General features: G+C 40.0%; 1 protein-coding gene across 2 annotated transcripts in view; it reads left to right on the plus strand.

The window, feature by feature from the left end:
* The window catches only part of NALF1 (NALCN channel auxiliary factor 1), a 433,683-nt gene that overhangs the window by 141,156 nt on the left and 270,190 nt on the right, over positions 1–22,337 (plus strand). Inside the window, exon 2 of one of the 2 annotated variants that reach the window (XM_075918731.1) lies at positions 1,856–1,981. The exons of the other annotated variant lie outside the window; for it this stretch is intronic. Coding sequence (XP_075774846.1) covers positions 1,856–1,981 — 126 coding nt within the window. The remainder of the gene's footprint in view (positions 1–1,855; positions 1,982–22,337) is intronic. 2 annotated transcript variants of the gene reach the window in all.

Below are 22,337 nucleotides of genomic sequence, written 5' to 3' on the forward strand. Positions count from 1 at the left end.
TGTCCTAGTTCACATTCATGTAAACTTGTTTGAAGAGAATTACATTCCAGTGAACTAGGAACCTTTTAGTTTCTGCCCACAGCATTCAGGGGGTCAGGGAAAGGGCTACAGAGAAGCACTTTTGTGTGTACTCCTTTTTCACACCCCTGATCTGAACTGTGAGCCCTCTGACTGCTGCAGAAATGGCTTTTACTCTTGTAAGAGAAAGCTGTGCTGCTAGGCCTGGGAGTATCCACTAACAAGGCTTCTGTGGAGCCCCAGACAGGGTTAAATCAGCACTCTTTTGGCATATGGTGGTTGTGATAATGCTTGCTTTCCTCCAGTGGAGAATTCCAGAGCAGGCCTGGTTTAGAGGAGTGATATAAAGTGCATACATGCCTGGTGTGCATTATCTAGCTACTTAATGAATGAAAATTTACTATTTTTTAAGTTGAAAAATACCCCCATTACTATTATTATTACTATTATTATATTCTGTATTGTGGTGACCCCTATGAACCCCAGTATTATACATGGGCCCCCTTTATGCTAAGGTACGGTACACACATATAATAAAAAGGCAATCCCTGTCTCAAGGAGCTTGCTCTCACCAAGTTTATGAGAGTAAGAAACCACACCTCTTTCTTTGTTTCAAAGGGGTCTGTAACTGGAAAAACTTAAAAAGCAAGAAATAGTCCTGCAGCACCCTAAAGACTAACAAAACATGTAGATGGTATCATGAGCTTTCATGGGCATAACCTACTTCTTCAGATGATGCATTTTTGAATCTCACGTCATTGAGATCACTTCAAACGAAGCCTTCTGTTTCTGCACACAACTGACACATCACCGGAAACAGCACCCTGAGTTTCCCCACACTGACTTGCCAATGTGCCTTCTCCAAAGGACTACATTTAAGGAGGACAGGTAATTTAGTCCCCACACTGCAAGCCATTCCTTGGTTTCTTTTCTGAGACTGACAATAAGTGTGGGTCTTGTAACTAACTGTGCCAATGATTTTTGTGATGAAAATACCTAACAATCAGGAACTGGACGGAGAGCAACAGTTTTTTCACATAGGCCGTCATGTAACTAACTATTAGAGGACAATTTCTTGGTCACTGACAGCCTGAATCAGTTCAAACCAGAGATTAGAACAGAAAGTATCCTAGCACATTCCATTATCAATCTCAACTGCCATCCTGTCCTAATATCATTTAGAGCCTGAAAAGCCTAATCCTGAAACACCATTGTGTACAATTCTTTATATTTTACTTTAAATATATTGCAGATTTATTAATAAATTGTGCTTTCCAAAGATCTCATAATGCTTTTTAAAATGGACCAATTATCACAATAAGACATCCTGCAAGAATGTGATTTGGTGTTTTATATTAGTAAACTACATTAAAAAAAAAGTAGTATCTACTATTTGGTAAATTACTTCTAAAAACTTACTCTAAATACATATGCCATTATTTCCTATTGACAGTAGACCTTCATGTCCCCCATGAAGTATTAAGGTTTGTCACATAACGAATGCATAGTATAAACAAGGATATATTTAGATGATTAATCAAACAGCTTTGAAGTTTTGTGAGTCAGTAATAAGCAGCTAAATTGCTCAATAATTGTGCAGCTATAATCACAATAATTCATATGAATGATTTTGTAAATATAGGCTAATCCTGGCCCCAATTTAGCAAGGTGTTTAAGCACATTACTAATTTTATGTATCTGCTTGAAACTGCAAAGAATATTTGGAAGGATCAGGCTCTTTGATTTTAAATATTTCTGTAAACATAAATGGTATTGTGCTAATATAGATATGTCTCCTAGAAATGGTTTTTGTTTGCTTGATTTGTCTCTCTGATAGGGACAGGATGTGGTGGAGATATCTGAAGGAAAAGGGTGAGATAATATTGAGTACTACCATGAACAAACAGAAATTGTGGAGCTTTATGACAAAAATGTACATGGAGGATTTTGTTCATCCTGAAAGGTAGGCCAGCACTCTTAATCACCGTAGTCTTTGTTAGTTTCCCCAATGATGGCTGATTGAGCAATTAGCTAATCAGGAGAGGCTGGGGGAGGGGAATGAGAAACTAATTAGCCATCAGCTGGCTAGCCTGATAAAAAAGCAAGCAAGGAAGGATTACAACATCATCCCATCAGCTAGTCAGGAAAGGGAATCATGGGGGAATGGCTCCAAATCAGGGTAAATAGGGACTGAAGATTTAAGAATGAAAAAAAAATTGTGGTTTTGGCTGAACAGTTTAGAAAAGAATGCAGGCTGACAAGTGAAACACAGAGATTCTGAGCAGTTTTTGGAATATCATATCATACAGATGGAACATGGCCCTGACATCGGGCTCCAGTGCTGCTATCATTAACATTGGTGGCAAAAGTTGGACTGATGTACAGGTAGCCCCCAAGTTACGCAGATCCGACTTATGTCGGATCCGCAGTTACGAACGGGGTTTTTCTCGCCCCGGAGGACGGGAGCGGCGGGATGCCCAGATGCGCTGCGGTCCCGCTGCCTATGTCCTCCGGGGCGAGAAAAGCTGCTCCACGTCTCCCTGGTCTGCTGGAGGGGGAGACTCCAGATTCAGCCTGTTGAAACTGATCAGCGACTGATTCCAGGAAGCCCGGGGCAGAGCTGCTCTGCCCCGGGCTTCCTGTAGTCAGCCGCTGGTCAGTTTCAGCAGCAGCTGAATCTGGACACCAGTTCCGACTTACATACAGATTCAACTTAAGAACAAACCTACAGTCCCTATCTTGTACGTATTCCGGGGACTGCCTGTATATGGTAAGAGAAGTAGGTTAGTGTTATTATCTAGATTTAGACTAAGACAAGTACTGTGATGTGTTCTATTAATTCTTAGTGCTGTCTAGCTCCTCTTTTACTTCAGATATATCTTACAGTACTCACATTGCAAAAAGTATTGAGCAACTTGCAGGCTGGCGCCTTTATGAAAAACTGATTTGTTTTTTTTACACTGTGTGCTACAAATCTGAGTGAGGAAAGGATACAACTGGAGCTTTATCTATGTGTTTCATTGCTTTTTTTGGGGGGTGGGTGTCTTAAACATGATATTTGCCATTTGATGATGCCTTCTGTTTCAGTAGGAAACCTTTTGTCAGTTTATTTCCTGGTAAACAATGGTATTTTGTGGTTAAGCTATTTACTTAAATTGTTCATTTTGTGTACAAAACCCAGGGGTCTTGTATTTTATTTTATTTTGTAAAATGAAAATAGTTCAAGGAAGTTTTAAGAACCTATGTTATATTTTAATCCACTGTGCTCAAACAAAATATGCTTATCATTGACATATTCACTATGAGCATTCTGAAGATGGCAATATGTATTAAAATTTATATAATCTGAGACAAGATTTCCCATCATATATATAGTAGCCCAATGTCTGTGACTCTGTAATGCTGAAATGCTGACTGTTCCCTCTGGGCGGCCCGTGCTGCATGAGGAATGTGGGGCCCAAATGGCCGCTTGCGCCACTTGCTTCCCCGCGGCGGCCCAGCTGAGTGGCACAGAAGTCAGCTGAGTGCCACGGTGGGAGGGTAAGGGAGGCGGTGCAGTGACGTGTGGCATTACAGCGGCTCAAGGACTCTCCCCCAGCTGTGAACGTCACCGCCCCGCCCCCCTCTGTTCTGCACTCATCTGCTATAATGGATATATGGTCACTGTTTTTTTAACACAGTGTGTGTGGGGGGGGAGGGGGAGGGGGCATTGTTTATATTTAATCACACTCTTTTAATGGCATTTCCTAAACACACCAGATAATTTGCAATGGTGGTTTATTTTCATGATTTCTTTTCTATTTAAAGTTATCAATGCATCATTTTTATTTCTGGAGAATATAGTACCTCATCTCCTACCCACTTCACCCAACCCTTCCCCCATGTTTTTTTCCCAAAGATTGAATTTCTTAAACAGAGAGATGCAATTTTCTATGAAGTCTGAAGTGTTTGTCAACAAACTATTATACAATATATTGAATGGGCTTTGGAATTTTACCTGAGTGTACTGAAAAGTAAACGCATGCATGTATATCAGAAAGCTACATTTGTTCAGTTTTTGAAAAGCTAGCATATCAATATCTTACCATTTAATCTTGCTTTTTTTCATCTCCCAATTGAAAGACTATATATAGGGTACAATTTTAGCGTGTTTAAAAAAAATCCACGGTCACATGCTTCAACGCTACAGAGTTGGTTAGAAAAATGATGAAGCATATGTTGGAATTTGTTGGTTGGAATTTGTCGATTTGTTCTAACTTGAAACAAAGTTTTAAATTAGCAGACAACATCTCTCCTCTCTGTTTGACTGTCTTCTGTTTAGGATGGGTGTCACCTATGAAATTAATAAATATTTAATGGTTTTCAATTTAGCAGAGAAAGGCATAACACAATTTAATGGCTGGAAGTTGAAGCGAGACAAAATCAGACAGAAAATAAGGGATTAATTACGTTAACCATTTGAAAATTTATCATTGGAACAACTTACCAGGATGATGGTGGATTCTCTATAACTGACCATTTTAAATTAAGATTTCCTCCTAAAAGATATGCTCTGGAGATTATTTTAGAGGAATTTCTATGGCCTGTGACATAAGAGGTCAGGCAAGGAGATCACAATGGTCCCTTCTAGCTTTGGAATTTATATATTGATTCTTAGTATTACTATTTACAGTGAAATCATCTTAAGTAAATCCACAGAAGACTGAAAAAATGCTTTCTCCATCTTCTGTTCGTGGAATAGAGTTCTACTACATGCAATTTGGCATACCTTATAATTGTCTCTAAAAAACTAACAGTTACCTAACAAGGGCTCAGGAAAGATGAATCTTAGAGCAGGTTGGAAAACAGAATTCCCATTCCATGGCAGATTGTGAAACTTAGTTTAGGTTTTTGGGGCTTTTTTTGTCCCTGTATTAGGAAGAATAATCTAAACAAATTCCCAAAATTTCACATTGGAAAAATCAAAACATTTTGTTTTCAACAAGATTGGAATTATCAGTACGGTCAAAATGTTTTGTCTTGACCTTACTGACTCAATTCTTATGTTCTATACTACTCAAACTCTTAAACTATATTATCAGTTTTATTCCATTTTACAGTTTTGTATTTTATATTTATATTAAAATTAGCATTGAAATATCAGAGTATAATATACAATAAATTTGGTGATATTTGACATTTTAATTGGTAATGGTTTGGTAGTTGGTTCTTTTCTATTAATTTGATATACAAATCAGGGATTGGGCAGCCTACCCACACACTAGTCAGGGACCCTGTTCTTCTGTGAGCCAAGCAGAGAGCCAAGGAGCCAGGAAACCCACCCATTGGCCACCTAGGTATTTGGAGGTCAGGCAGCCAACAGACAGGTCCTGGCTGCAAGTAAGTGAGGCCAGCTTACCTGGCTTCTTTTGAAAGCTTAGATCAAACTTGCATGTTCCTACAGAAAAATGACTCTATCAAATCAGCATCTAATGGAAAAGTGTTCCATTAGAAAAATGTAGATATATGTAATATAAAATTGTATTACTGTGACTGACTCAGTACAGCCCCATAGTGCCTTCTTTCTCAGTGTACTGGAACCAGGAATTATTTTACAGAATTTATCATTGGCAGTCAATTGCTAAATGAGATGTGTTCTTTTATAAGTCCCTCGTAGGTAGGAAATTATTGCTCACTGTAGATAGGTTTGGCAGAATTTTTTATCATTTTGATGGATAATATTGATGTTTATTTGAAACATTTTTAAAAGATTTATATCTGTTTATTTCAGTTGTGAAAATATGGGCTTTTAAACTTTTCAATGATGGGGAAGTATGCGAGTCGTGATGAAAACAGTCATCCTCTTAGGTATGCTCCTTGAATAACCTCTCAGGTCTTCTATGTAAGATTTTCTGGAGAAGTCACTTCCACTGCTTACTGGGCTCTTAGAAGACATTTAGGGGTATATTAGAGCTAAAGAACAGAACACAGAGAGCCCGGACTGGAGACTGTCAGCAAACTTTATGGGACCCTGGGAAACTTGGTCACATCCATGATAAGTCTGGCTAATTAAAATCATGCCGGACCTCAGATGTTGCTGGACCAGACAATGCTAGAATAGAGAGGTTCAATTTGTACTGTGAAATTGACATTTGCTGACCTTAACCAATAAAAATTGAATCCTTCTAAGCTTATATATAAAGTGTTGCTTCCAGAAACATTCATTGATTCATAGCTAGTTAATTGTTACATTTTGGGTTATTAATCTGCCATGATTTATCTCAACCATTAGAGATGTCATGTATCTTTTCGAGGTAGGCTTTATATCTCAGAATTTTTCTTCAGATGAAGAATTATCATAGTTACTTTTTGTTATAGTCCTTTTACATTCAGTACTATTTTATTTGATGTTTTTATGAGCACATTCTACCAAATGCAAGTCATCTGAGTTAAATATAACAAAGATCTTTCTCTTTCAGCCTGTTAGACAGAGGTGGCATACAATATTATTTTATTAACATTACACTGATGTCAATAAAATAATATTGTAAGAGTGGAAGAAAATAATTTGTAGTAGGCTAATGTCAGAAAAATAGTACTTTTTTAACCAAGGCATGTTACCTAATACTGTTGCTTTAACTGTGGAGCATAATTTTATAGAAGTGGGGTTGAAAGCATAAATAACAAAATCCACAAACACTAAGTTGTGGCTTTTCACACTTTTTTTTAGATACTGCATAACAAGTCTCTAACATCAGCAAAAACCTAAAGGGGAAAAAAGTAATGGATGCTCAGCCTGCAGCAACCACCTGCCTATTTGCTGTTTGACAGGTCCTACTAATCAGCTCCTCTACCCACTTCCTACCCCCAGTGTCTCCTATCCACTGCTGATCAACTATTTGGTAGTAGGTGGGAGGCACTGAATGGGAGAAGAGGCAGAGCAAGGGTGGGGTGTGTCTGAGGAGGAAGCAGAACAGGGGCAGGAAGAGGAAGGTTGCAGATGGGGCTTTGAGGGTGGGGAGGGAAAAGAATGGAGGCTGGAAGATGTGGAGCAATGGTAGGGCTTTGAGAGAAGGGCAGAGGGGGGATAGAGCCTCAGGGTAGAGCATCCTGGGGAAAATAGAAAATGGGCACCTGTTGCAGGACACATGGTGTAACATGTTCCAAATTCAGGGGGACATCTGTGTCTATTAGAATATTATAATGGAGCTGTCAGGCTGTTTTTTAACTAGTTCTTCACCAGTAGAATTTCCATTTTTTTTGTAGGATATTAGTAGTGGGGCAAATGCCTTTTCATTTTATATAAGTCGATAAAATTGTGTTTATTTCCTAAGTCTGACATTCAGCTGCCACATGGAGTTGCATGCTATAGATTCCTTTAAGCTCAATGAAAGAAGATATAACTTGGGTGTGTATTATGTATCAAAACCTTATATTAAAGTGTAATTCTCCTCTTTCCACATGGGGTATTACCACAGTCAGGAGAAAATAAAAGCCCCCTTTAATATTTATTCAGATCCATATTGCCCATTCCAAATTCCTCGTTTCATTAACAAGCACCTGCCAGCACTGATTCCTAGCTGAACTGCTTGCCTCGTGGTTGGATTCCTACTTTAGTCACTTGATTACTTTTGGCTTCGGCCAATCAACCTGTTGAACTCGGAATAATTAAAACAACTTGCCAAGGGATTGCACCATCACTTGAAGTCTTTAAAACAAAATTAGATACGTTTTCTAAAAAAGATGCTTTCACTTAACAAGCAGTTATGGGGTTGATGCAGGAATTTTATTGTGAAGTTCTATGGTCTTATGATCATGGCATTATAATGATCTGGTCTTAAAAGCTGTTTCTGTGAATGCCTTCAATCTCCCACTATTTTTGTTGTTATCCCTTACAATCAATTTTCAGCAGTGGCTAGGAGAGACCTATACTAGTTACCTACAAGCACACACATACTAGTTACCTACAAGCACACACACATGGCAAAGAATTATAACAAATCAAAGAAACCCAATCCACTAGTCCATGGCATTTCCCCTTTTCTTCTCAGTGGGGAGTTGAAATGCTGCATTCCTGACACCTAGTGACACTGCACACAGCTCCTGATCAGCAGCACTCATATATGTGATCCAGGATAGCTTCCTCCAACAAATATTGCAGCCTTTTCTCAGAGCTGGAGGAAATGGTGAATAAAAATATTCCCTGGAGGTAGGGAATAATGTTCATGTTTCTTTTGTAGTAAAAAGAGTACATTTACACTGCAAACAGAGCTGTTATTTATTTATCCTTTATATAGTATTTCTATTTGAGGCTTCATAGACTGATTTTTTTACTAAAATTATTTCTCTTTTGGGCTGCCTCATCTTCTGTGGTGGATCAGGCAAATATACAAATGAAAGCAGTGGAAATGGAAAAAATCTATGTTGGTGGAGTTTTACAAGCTTTTTTTTTAAAAAAATAGGATATTTTATAATGTGTGTAAACACTGGACATATTTTAGGTTTTTACCACAATTGTTTTTTGAGTCACTTTCTTTTTTATTAAGGTATTAACAAGGTATATATAGATCACTATACTAACTTCACATATAAGTTGTACCCTGCTCTCAATATCTGTCTGTAGAGTCCTGCATGGATAAACATTTGTATCCTCATTTGTTTTGAAATATAGATATAAAACAGATATCTACAGATTTCCAGGTCTCTGTCAGTCTCATTTTGTCTTTTTAGGTGCTAGTCCTGCAAAAATTTTTGCAAATGCATGTTTAGAGTTGAAGTTTATTTCAGTGGAACAATTTATAGTACGTAAAGTTGCATACATGTACAATAGAATATCATTGTTATAGACACCAGAGATACTAACTGACCAATCACCCACACACCTCATTTGAAATCAGAAGAATGCAATCAAGGAGCAGCAGAGACTGCTGCATTAAGTTGCTGTATTAAATCCATGGTTAGTTGTAAACTTTTGGAAGAACAATATTTTGTTTAGATTTACAAACATTTCAGAATTATAAACAACATCCAGGGCATGTCTACACAGCAGGGCTAAACTCAAAATAAGCTACGCAACTTCAGCTATGTCAATTGCATCGCTCAAGTCAAAATAGCTTATTTTGACTTTTGGCGCTGTCTACACAGCAGTTATTCGAAATAGAGCACTCTTCCCCTGACTTCCCTTACTCCTCATACAATGAGGTTTACCGAAGTCATAGTAAGAAGCTGGTTATTTCAAATTTATTTCAAAATAATGGGCTTATAGTGCAGACACGCAGTACATTATTTCAGAATAACTAATGTTATTCCGAAATAATGCTACTGTGTAGACCTTCCCCGATTCCAAAATTGTTCATGACTCTGTGGAGCTCCTATACAAGTTTCTTTCAGAATCAAGGGTGTAGATTATTATCACCCTAATTGGGCAGGGACAGTCTTTTACTGTGTGGTAGACTGTAGCTAAACTTACAAAATATTGCAATGTTTAGAGAATATTGGTAAAAAAATCTTGCTATATATTGAATTTCATGAACCATGCTACCAGTGTGAGACATCAGATTCAGCCAAGCATCATTCAACAAGCACAGATATGTCCCAATCTCACAAACACTTATTTGCTAAAATAGTGCCATTGACTTCAATGGGATTCCTTGCCAAGCCTGCCAAGAGGAGATTGGGGGCAGGGCAAAGGTGGCAGTTGCCCCAGTGACCAGTAATTCAAAGGGGCCTGTGGGCTTCTGACTGCTGCCACTGTTAGTGTAGTAGCGGTGGTGGTTGGTGAGCCCTGGAGCCTTTAAATCACTACCAGAGCACCACTCATCGTGCTCTGATGGCTGGGCAGGGGCAGTACTGTGGTGTGGGTGGTGCTGAGGGCTTGCTGCCCCAGCCCTGCACTTCTGCCTGAGGTCCTGCCTCTTCTGGGGCTCAGAACCCCCCCCCACTTCCTGCTACACACACACCTATTTGCTCAGGGGCCTGCAGAAGCTGTCAGCCCCCTCCTCCTTACACAAAGAAGAAATGCTTGGAAGTTGAAAGTTTGCAGGCTTATGGCTACCGTTTGTATACCCCATGACTCATTTTTTGAAACCTGGTGATGGAAATCTCCATGTAAAGACATTATGTGTAAATATGCATCCATATTTGCACATGCAAAACTTGCTTTTACTATAAACCAACTTAGCAGTGCCCCTTGGGTCTGGGGTTCAGTAACTGATGGTCAATGCTGCAGTGCTATAAACATCTTTTCCACATACAAATCAAATAAGTACCAACTGGTACTTATGGGTGCAAACTACCTTCTATGGATGTAATTACCTTTTTCGCTAATAATCTTGAATTAAAATCAGTTATTTTCATAGATAATTATAGGAGAAAAATAGAATTAGCAAAATAATTGAAAATAGCTCAAATATTTATTTTATCTACAGATATGTAATTAAATACATTAGTGAAGTTAGTCTTGTATAAAAATCTTTGTAGTTTAAGAACTGAAGAAAAGCCTTAGTGTAAAAAACTTGATTAAAGATTTCTTGTAAAACCTAAGATTTGTTTTAATGGCCATCTGGAAAATAAACAGAGCAAAGAAATAATAGCTTGTGCATTTTAATTGGAATATTTTTGGAAATCTAATTCACAGAAGAAGTTTTAAAGTGCACTGCATTTTTATATTCTATCATTTGGTTCTGTATTTTATACTTAATGTAGTGGAGCCTGACTCTCCAGACTGGACTGGATTCAAGTGATTTGAATTAGTTGCTCTGTGACCTTGGGCCAAATTTCTTAATCCCTCTATACAATATAAACCTTCCATCAGTAAAATGAAGGACTGGAAGATAACGATTCCTTTTTCCCACCTGTAGCCAGACACAAACCCCATCTTGTTTTTCCACTAACCCCATCTTGTTCCCCCCCCCCAAGAGAGCAAGAGAAAGGCAGTCAGCCTTTGATGCCCTGGGAACGCAGGTGTGCTGCCTGTCCCTGACTCTACCATAAACAGAAACCAGACAGTAAATGGGCTAGCTGACGACCCGGGGCCTCCCGTCGCCCTGATGGCTAGTACCAGTAATTGACATGCCTGCACTGTCCCAGGAGAGGAATCTTCGCCCATCACATATCAGAGGTGCCCATTGTCTGCATTTTCCCAGGTGTAAATTATGCTTTGCACCCTTGTGGGAAACTTGGTGTTCAAAGCCATTTTTCCTAATTGGCCATTTGAGACCAGGAAGAAGCCTACATGACCCAAGGGGTATAAAAAGAGGTTCAGCAGCCCACCCCATTTGAGCTCCAATCATCAATACCTGCTGGCAAGTATTGATTGTCTCCCGAGGTCTGTGGGACACCCAACCTCACCCTACTTCTTCCCGAGGGATTGAGAAAAAGACGCTGGCCACGCCAAGTCTGGAACGCAGGGGTGAGAATATATACCTGCTATGTGTCTATTTTGCATGCATTTAATAAGAGCTCAGAGAACCAGAAGGGTTTCATGGTACCTGTAAGTGACTTATTAGTGTAATTTCTGTTCTGTCCTTTGTAGTGTCTGTGTTATCTGTAACACAGCAGTAGCATTTAACAACTAAGTTTACCCTGTAACAATAAAATAGTAACTGTTTAAGCTTTAACCTGACTCCTTCAGTTACTGTAACAGAACCAAGCACAATTTAAAAGAACTTCAGCCGGTCATTAGGGAGAGCTTGGGCATTTGGATTTGTGTCACTCCCCGGTGACAAAAACCACTGGGGCACCTTTCGGTCTTTCCCCAAGGCTGCCCGCTGTGAAGGAATTATGAATTCAAGCAGCTGAAATCTAAGGTGTAATAAGCTCTTCCTATAAACTCGGGGCGTCTGAGAGCCTGTTGGCTGCCCTCTACGACGGGACCCTGGTCCTAGCAGTAAAGTCACAGACGTTAAACTATTTTTCGGGGCACCCTCCAGCCTCCTAGGCTGCCCACTGCAATGAGACTTTGTGTCTCAGCAGTTGAAGACTTGGGTGTAACACACACGCACACACTGCCCTGACCGTCGGCTGACACCACCCTGTTTCTTGTCTACTCTAAATTGTAAGCTCTGTGGATCACAGGCTTTCTTACTGTAGACTGCTGTTGTGCATAGCACTTTGGCTGTGTCCAGACTCAGGGTTTTTTTTGGGAAAAGTAGCCTTTTTCCGAAAAAACTTCCCCTGCGTCCAGACTCAAGCCGCGTTCTTTCGAAATTAAATCGAAAGAACGCGGCTTTTCTTTCGATGGCGGTAAACCTCATTTCACGAGGAAGAACACCTTCTTTCGAAAGTTCCTCTTTCGAAAGAAGGCGTTCTTCAATGTAAATAGGGCTTCTTCGAAAGAGAGCATCCAGACTCACTGGATGCTTTCTTTTGAAAAAGCAAGCCGCTTTTTCGAAAGTTCAACGTGCAGTCTAGACGCTCTCTTTCGAAAGAGGCTTGCAGTCTAGACATAGCCTTTGGGGTCATTATTACAGTTAAATTTTCTAGGTGCTATGATAATGCAAATTACTATTGTTCAAATAATGCTGGGCATGAGATTTGTGAGGAGGGAGTCCACAGTTGAACTTCCTCTCAGAGGAATCCTGGGAAGCATTTTGGATCATTGCCTGTGTGGACGTGTCTGTACCAAGCCTGTTCCAGAAGACTTGATATACAATAGATTGTCCTGCTCACTGCCTACCGGTGCAGGAGGAGAAACAGTTGTTTTGTGGAAGTTGCTTTGCTCCTTCCCCTTCTTCTACCTGTGGTGCAGGTAGCTGGTGCAAGACAGTAAGAGACATACAACTCCCCCTGCACAGGCAAGCATGGCAAGCCATCATCTGATCCAAAGGTAATGACATTCCATCCACTGTATGTAGGTGTAAATTATTACACCATATGAAAGGTAATTTACACCTTTGATATGCAAGGTTGACTTGAGTTATGATCACAGATAGTAGGAGAGAGGATGTGAGCTTCTTGCCATTTCGAACAAGATCATGTTGATCAGAAGTCACTGATTCCATTAGCCAGGCTAATGCATGCTAATCTACAATAATGTTCTCATATTATCTTGGGAAATTGGAGAAAAATAACTCTAGTCATCACATTAGAAGATGATGATTTGACTTCAGTGTTGCTAAGCAGGTAATGATGGAGTACATTCTACAGTAATACTACCACGTATAGCATGTGGAGAAAATACCATACATTTTCTGAAGATATATATTTAGCCGTTTCACTGATCCATGCAAAAGGAGTGGCGTAGGTAGCCTCAGGTTAATGCTGTGGTCTGTCACATCTTAAGACATGATTTCAAATAGTTCAGACTGGAAAATAATTCTGGTAACGTCCTCAAAGCTCTGTTCATACACATCACCTAGTCACTACAGAAACTACCAGTAGCCTCTGCTCCGGAGAGGTTCAGGACTTGGAAAAACAGAGAGCATGTGTGCCAGGCCTAAGATACATGGCAGAGCATGAGAGAACTTACATTATTCATGCCAAAGGCTGCATCTAGACTGGCAAGATTTTGCGCAAATATTTTTAATAGAAAAGTTTTTCCGTTAAAAGTATTTGCACAAGAGAGCGTCTACACTGGCATGGATGCTTTTGCGCAAAAGCATCCGTGCCAGTGTAGACGCTCTCTTGTGCAAGAAAGCTCTGATGGCCATTTTAGCCATTGGGCTTTCTTGCGCAAGAAATTAACTTGGCTGTCTACACTGGCTGTCTACACTTGAGCAAGAGGGCTTATCCCTGAGTGGGAGCATCAGAGTATTTGCGCAAGAAGCACTGATTTTGTACAAAGCCAGAAACAGTACAAAGCCAGTGTTCTTGAGCAAATACTCGCGGCCAGTGTGGACAGACGTCAAGATTTTGTGCAAAAGCGGCTGCTTTTGTGCAAAATCTTGCTAGTCTAGACGCAGCCGAACTGTCTGTTCTGTGCCAACAATATTTCTTCTTCTTTCATGTATAGATGAATAATTAAATAAATATCAAGTTGGTGTGAGTATAACTTACAAAAGAATTATAACTTGTGATTCCTATTAATAAAAATTCCAAGGATCACTAATTTTCCTTTTAGCATTCAGGAATCAAGCCCTTTTTCTGCCTTTTTGCTGACATGAGGGATGAAGCTCTCCACCAGTGAAAATCCATTAATGTGGAGATACATGTCCTCCTTTAAATCTTTTATAGCTGCCTAACTCTCAGTAAGAGGAAAAACAAAAATGTGTTAGGATGTTCTAAGATTTCCACAAAACCCTTTTCCTTAAGATTCACTTAGCTGGTATTCCCCCAATCTTCCTTCAACATTATCTTATGTAACAATATATGGTAGTATTTCAATTCATGGCAACCCTTCCTGTAAATATATGCAACGCTGTCTCCAGAATGCTATGCAACTGTTAAGCAACAACTTGAAGGCTTCCCCAAGGTTTCTAGAACAACTTTACTTGACCTTTAACTAAAGACCCAACTCTTCTAGGAAACAGATTTTGCTATTCCCTTGGGTGGTCACCGTGGAAAGATTTTGCTGTCTGTTTCACATTTACAATCCTTGACATAAGGCTGTAAATTTCCAGGCTGTAAAGGCTTATCATTTATTTGGACATATCAAGCACTCATGTATTATGTTCCTGTATTAACTTTAAACACCATGAATCAAGATACACAACAGCTTATTTTTGAGGTTCATGTATAAGGAGAATTAGCCTGCAAACAAACCTCTTATTAAGAAGATAACTCTGATAGTATTTAGATGCTCAGAGCTTATTTCCTTAGGAATTCTTTAGAATCACTAAGAAACCAAAGAGATTTGGAACTATGTTGTGCATGAATAAAAAATATAAATCTAGACATTCAGATCATATGCTCAAAATGCACAGTCAAACTGCTTGGAAGCTGTATTGGGAAGGTGGCATTTCCAAGTGTGTACTGCTACTAAACGTGATAACATCTGACATGTTTTCCCAATATCATGAGTCGAAGAAAATAAATATTGGTGAAGGTAGCTAACAAATTTTACAGGTCTGTAAAGGTATGATCATTTTCACATCAGGACCAATGTCTTTAGGACAATATTTACAAACCTGGGTAGCTAGTGTAGGCTCCTATTTCCTGTAACTAGTACAGGCTCCTGTATATTCAGGCACATACGTAACAGTTCCCTGATTTACAGAATTACTGAGTGCCCTTAAATCCTACTGAAATTAATAGAGCTAGTGGTGTTCCATATAAAAAATCAGGCCATATTTACTTACATTCCTTAATATAGATATCAGAGTCTAATTTTCAAGTCTATGTCCTTAGCTTTTATGGTGTATGCTATTTGTACATATAGCATCCAAACCGAGACGTGCACCTTCTGCCACAAGTTAGGGATATCATATGGTAGATGTGACCACCATTATGGGTTTAGCTGACACATAGTCACACTGATAATTGTTTTCAAACAGCTTCAATCCATCATTCCCAGCTAATTCATTTAGAAGCCACAGTTTCCCAGTGCCATATGTCAATCTGCAGATCTGTATGTTTTTTTAAATTTGTCCCTTACCAACCTGGTGGTCATTTCCCATCTGCAAACTCACAATGTCAGGGCGTCAGGTACAATCTGTTAAAGTTTCTCTCCTAGTGCACTTCTATATATTAACTAATCTTGAAGATGGTTGGTAAAACTAGAAAAGAATTATATATGCACCACCTACCACTATCTTTTATTATGGGACATATAGATATAAGTGTCAGTGTGGTGAATTTTTATCTAGACTGGTAGGGATGGTTCTAGATTATTGCTCTCCTATAAACCTATTTATAACCCTATTAAAGTTATAACTGTTGACGAAGAACATGTTTTTTTGTGTGATAGGACAACTACTTCAGTAACCTTCAGCTACCTTTAGTAGCTTTCTCCTTTTTTTTTTTTTTTTTTTTTTTTAAGTCTAGAACATAAACACAATGGGTATAATCCATAAAAAGTGAGGCTGGACAGAATACAAATCAATTTACCCAGCTAACTAGAGTTCCTGATCCTTCTCCTTCCAATATAATGAATATGATATAGTTCCTAATATTGGCATGGAGTGTGACTTGGAGAACTGCATATGAATGTTGTGCAGCACAGCTCCATAGAGATTGCATGATCTGTGTTTTTTGTGTATATGTGGGGAGGAGGGAGAAGAGTTGGAAGGAATAGACTGTTTTAGAACCTGGAGTGGTAGAAAGATGGAAATAATGGCTCTATTACCATATGCGTCTTGGAAATGAGAAAGCACAACTCTCAGAGGTTACTGTAGTGCTGATGCTGCAGTCATCACCACAGGCCTTGTTTAAAAGCCCACTTACTTTTGACCAAGCTCCTAGACCAGGGGTGGCGAACCTGTTACAGGCAAAGAGCCAAAATAGTGATGGACATAACACAAAGAGCTGAGGGGAAAAAAGGTGCCAAGCAAAAAAAAAAAAAAAAAAAAAGCCCACCCGCTGTGTTTGGTTGAGCAGGGTGAGCCACACTTGGGTGAGCCACACTTCCTGTGGTGAAGAGCTGCATGTGGCTCATGAGTCGTGGGTTTGGCTACCGCTGACTCTCCCTTGTTCCTGCAGCTCACAGGCATTATGGGTGTACACTAAAAGTAAGATTTGTCCCTTTAAGATACCTTTACTGAAGACTTGGTCCCGTTTAAAACACTTTAATGTTTTAAAATATATATGTAAGGCAGGAATTAAAGGAAGAACCAGGGTTTCCATTGATAATGCATGCCAATGTAAATCAATACCCTTACAATGAAAGGAATCTTATTCAAAAGAACTATCTTTTGTAAACGTCATAAAAAGTTAATTATGAAACAAATTAAGGACCTTGACTTCTTTATCCTTTAACCAGATTAAATGCAGTGGTATAGTTGAAGAGAGAATTTGTCCAATCCTCCATTGCCATTAAATCTGAAACATTTGCTTCATTATAAATGATCATTTAGTCCACCACTCAAAGCAATAGTAAAAAACTTTCCACTTGATTGTATTTCAATTACTTGCATTTCCTACGAACTACCATACTGATAAACTGTGTGAAAATTCTCATTAGAAGTATCCATATGTGTAGAGAAATACTTAGGCATATGCAAGTATATTATATGGATGCAGGTATATCATCTGTAAATACAAACCTACCTCAACAAAACATTGATAGTAATACATAAATTGCAGTGGGCTCATGTTCGAGCAGTAGACATTTCCATTAAGCACAACAAAGAAAAAACTCCACATTTTTCAAAGTCTGCAAAAACAAGTTAGTCATGACCTGATTTTTCCTACATAGTGAACTTTTTTCCTGCATTGTTAAGACCTACTCATTAATTACAGATGACACTCATGACATTTTAATATATGTCTATGCTAACTTATATTTGGGCCTGTGGAGTAGAAAGGCAAACTGCTTTGCCCTCTTTGTTGCCATCTTTCCTGGACAACTCCTTACGCAGATTCTTCCCTGATGTGCTGGAGGAGGTTCTTGAAGGCTTTCAAGAGCCCATTGTTACACTGAACTGGATTGGTATGATTTCCCTTCCACTGATGTAGCCCATGTTTTTTTTCTTCAGGAAACTGCTAAATCATCTCCTTGGAGCGTAGGCATGTACTAATTATGTAGATCAAAGATTTGCCTTAGGAATGAACCATTTTGCATCCCAGGACAGTTATTTTCATGGTGTTCCCAATGAAAGAACACCTGTTACTTCCTCCCATTTCTACATTTTCATAGGACTTTCATACCAGTTCTTCCACGCAGTGTTCCACATACTCAGTTTATCTATATCAATATACATATACACAGGGTTTACAGCAGGAGTGGGCAATAACATGGCTGTGGTTTGCCAGAGTTAGTCCCTGGTGGACCCTTGATGCTAAATTTACCTGCATGGCTGTAGGTACCAGCGATCACAGCTCCTGTTGTCTGTGGATCACCATTTCTGGCCAATGGGAGTGGCAGGAACCGGCATGGACTGGGAAACTGTGGCCATGTCTAGACTACAGGCTTCTTGTACAAGAGAGCATACACACTGCAAAAGTGCATTGAAAAAGTGATACGCTTTTGTGCAAGAGAGCGTCCAGACTGCATGGATGCTCTTTTGCAAGTAAGCAGTGATTGTTATGGACAGAATGGCCACCAGGGCACCTGTGCTTTTTTCCTCTTCCCTCTTCTTGTGCAAAAACCCCCTCTTGCCCATCCACACACACCTTTTTGCAAAAGAACTCTTACACAAAAAGGAGTTATTCCTCGTAGAATGAGGAATACCTATACTAGAAAAACCCCTCTAGTCTTTCATTTTACTTGCTTAAACATGTGCTTGAGGTGTGGATGCTCTGTGAGCTTTTGCACAAAATCTCTGTAGTGTAGACCTAGCCAGTTTCTTTCAGCTTCCACTGTCTGGGAACAGCCATCTGCAACTAATGGGAGCCACAATCACAAGTACCTGTGGCTGTGCAGGTAAATATAGCAGTGAGGGCCTGCCAAGAGCTAACCCTGGCAAACTGGATCCAGCCTACATGCCAGTTTTTGCCCACCCCTGGTTTACAGGAATAAAATATAAATATGACCAGCAAAATACATTTTAAAATGTTTCTGTGCCTGGTGGTTCTTTTTAATCTCTTTCTTTATAAATTAAGAAACATTTTCTATTGAAAAGGGAAAAGACATGCCTCTCACGCCCTGCTGTCTTGAATCACATGCACCCTGGGTTTAGAAAAGGCTAAGAAGAGAGATTTTCAGGGAAGCCCCTAGATAAAATGGTATCACAACATATCATTCCCCTACCATAAAAACTTCTGTAGATCTTTCCTCTTTGCTAATGACTCTTTACCCTTCTGTGTGTACCTTCTCTTCCTGGACAAGAATCAGTGACCACTTTCTCATACCCTCCAGTCATGACTGTTTTAGAACAAACTCCCCATCCAGTTCCCACATCTTCAGACAGACTGTTTATGATGCTGATTTGCTGTAGAACAGCTACTGAAAACTTGTTGCCCACTATTTGTGGCACTGTAGCCATTGTACGAAGGACAAATTATTCTACTGCTCAGAGGGCACACCTGAACAATCACTGCCTTGGCAACTTGTGGATATAGCTTTTGACATTACTTGATGCTTATTATGATAATGAATTCTGTCACAATTTAAACATTAAAAAGAGTCTCAGGCTACAAAGCAGCAGGATCCCAGAAAGGAGGAGGGAGGGAAGATAAGAGACATCTAAGAGTAGAAATCACATTCCTGACATTCCACTTGCAAAAAGGGTCAGGGAGAAAGGATAAAGTGAAGAGAGCATATAATCTCTAAAAATGAGGTATTGATACCTATTTAGCTAGGGTGACAAGATAGCAAGTGTGAAAAGTCCAGACAGGGTATGAGTGGTAATAGACATCTATATAAGACAAAGCTCCAAATACTGTCACTGTCACTATAAAATTAAGACATCTGGTCACTGTTTCTGTATCCCACCTTACCTGGAGCTTATTCCTACACATGCTATTTTATTTGTCTTCTAATCTGATGTTTCCATCTCCACTCTTTTAAAGAACTACTACATCCCCTGTATTGTTACAATTGTTAGGCAATTTCATGTATGCAGTAAAAAACTTTTCAACCTCTGAAATAAGGTTGTGAAGAAAGGGCATCTACAGTCTATCCAGCTTGGAATGCTCCTTCAAAAAAGAGTGGGGACCAAGGAATCACTCTCCACAAAGTGATATAGTACCTTCAGATACACAGAAAATGGCTATTGACCGTGGAGAAGCACTAGACTTAAGTGCCTGCCATGACACAGCCTCCCATTCCCTCCTGAGAGTAAGTCACACCTTGACATCTCTTTGCAATGAATTAAACTGAAAAATGAGTCTTTATTGAATTTTTTAATTTGCATAACCCCAATTTTCAACAGGAGCTATTTATCTAGGACAACTCGGATAGAATACTCTTATTTTAGCCTCTGTGCGGCATCCTCCCAAATATCAGTCTCATCTTACAGGAGCTGAGTGAAGAAATGCTCATATAGGCTAAAAAGGAACTCAATAGTCACCACTCCCTTATTCATTTACACACCCTTTCACCTCATGTATTTCTTCATTCCCTTTTTTTCTCATTCTTCCTGTTCCAGACCTGGTATGCCCACTGCTTTTTAGGAGTGGGGATTGTTGTTCCAGCTTCCCATTCAACCCTCCTTCTGTAGCTCAGCCACCCGAGCAGTTGGCTGAGTAAAGAGCAGTGCAACTGCTTTGAACAATTATTAAGTTTGGGAGCATTGTAGGTTTGAAGGATATTCACACCTGGAGCATATCTTGTACCGGACATACTGCATGCCCATCCCATTCCTTTGAGTCACAAGATAATGGTCAAGTGGGCATTCAGTCCCTTGACTTTCTTTTCCCTTTCTGCACTTCTTGCTGCTCACTGAGGCCTTGTCTGCATAGGCTGTGGTCAAGCCCAGGGCAAATACTCAGTGGCTTAGTCTGAACCTGTCACCATTTTTTTTTCAGATTTGAGATATTATACACACACAGACATACATATGTACATATAATAACAAAGACAAATAATCATTGCTCTTGCTGAATATGGCAACCTATAACAGTCCAGATGCTCACTCTAGTGACTAGTGAAGTCTGTGCTCAGTATGCAAGTCTCATCCTGTGTTACTGACGCTAGGTTCTGAAAGCTGTAACTTGTGTGTAACTTGACTACAAATCAGCTCGATTTACTCTCACTGGATAATATATGGGTATAAAAAACAAAAAATAAAATGTCATTGTTAGCATTCCAAAGCCATAATGCCTCTGGACAAACCTTTAAAATACTTTATTTCTCCCTAAGCTTATCCTGTTTGGTCGGTGCTGCTGACTGCTTTTGGCAACTTGTGTATAAAGATGATACATAATGATGAGGGCTGTGCTGTCTGCTTCAATCTATGTACTCCTGAGCTACCGTGTGAAAATGAGTTTTATAGAACCACACTGCCACTCTACAATTTATGGAGAGAGGTTCCCATTGACTAAAATTCTCCCTATTAAACACAGTTTAAATCCATTTTTAACACTAAGCACATGCATAAGTACTAATAACTTCAATGGAATATAAGTGCGTGTACTATAACTTGAGCATATGTGTAACTGGAATGATAGTTCATAGGGCTGGAAGAGACCTCAGGAGGTTATCAAGTCCAGCCCCCTGCCCAAAGGATGGCATGTAAATTAGAAAGAAAACATCCTGACAATTTGGAAATACTGTCTTTTTTAGTTTTTATCCACCCACTTTTCCCATGAAACACCAGTGTTTCTTTTGTGGGTTTTCCCTGTGGTGACTTCCTCCTTCTCAGACCCCTCCAATAAGCTTTACTGTGGGAGAAGGGACCCTGATGCTGAACTGTTGTGAATATCAGTGATTGAATAGTTGATCTTCTTGTAGGGATGACACGTTATTACGTGTATCACTGTATTGCCTAGGATCTTCAAAATCATCCCTGAAAGTGGGGAGGGCCAAAGGGGGCAATTGCCCTGGGGCCCAGAGATTTAAAGGGGCCCAGAGTGGTGGTGGCTGGAGCCTCAGGCTCATTTATATTGCTGTTGGAGCCAGGCACAGCCTTAGGGTAAGGTGAGCAAAGTGGTTGCCTTGGGCCTCACACCTTCAGGGCCCTGCGTTGCCTGGTGCCCACGTGCTCAGCTGCTCACTCGCTGCCCTACCTGGGAGCTGCGAGACCACATGGTGCAGCTAACCACAACATGTCGCCTTGGGCCCCACAAATGCTGTGGTAGGAGCACTGCTCCACGTGGCTCTGATGGCTGAGGGGTAGCACACTACAGTTTCAACAGAGCTGTGGGCTGACTGCCCTTGGCCCTGCTCCTTCTGCCTGAGGCTCACTTCACTTCCAGGGGTGCTGAGCTGCCTGTCCCCCATGCCCCCACTCCCACAGACACACACACTTTACTCCAGGGCCTGTGGTGGGTGTGGACCAGGACTCTGTCATGTTAGGAAACACAGATGGGCCTTTTCCTGAGGAGTCTACAATACAAACAGACCAGAGAGACCCAGTGTGGGAAAAGGGAAAGAATGCTAATGCAGAGTGAACAATGAGATGGGAACAAGAGGCATGTTCATGCCATGATTTTATTTCTTTATTTTGGTGGGTTAGTTAGCAGGGGATCTCCTAATGGGAAGGAAGAGATCAGTAAAGCGTATGCAGGCTAGAACACAATGCTGTTGTGCATCTTTCTTAGATTATATTCAGTGATTTGTTTGTTGTGTTTACATTGCTAAACTGCAAACAGCATTTATGTGTGCAACTTCAAATTATGGCTATCTCCCGGTTCTATTAACGCCA

The sequence above is a fragment of the Pelodiscus sinensis genome, chromosome 1 (genome assembly GCF_049634645.1).
Source record: "Pelodiscus sinensis isolate JC-2024 chromosome 1, ASM4963464v1, whole genome shotgun sequence".
Taxonomy (NCBI): domain Eukaryota; kingdom Metazoa; phylum Chordata; order Testudines; family Trionychidae; genus Pelodiscus; species Pelodiscus sinensis.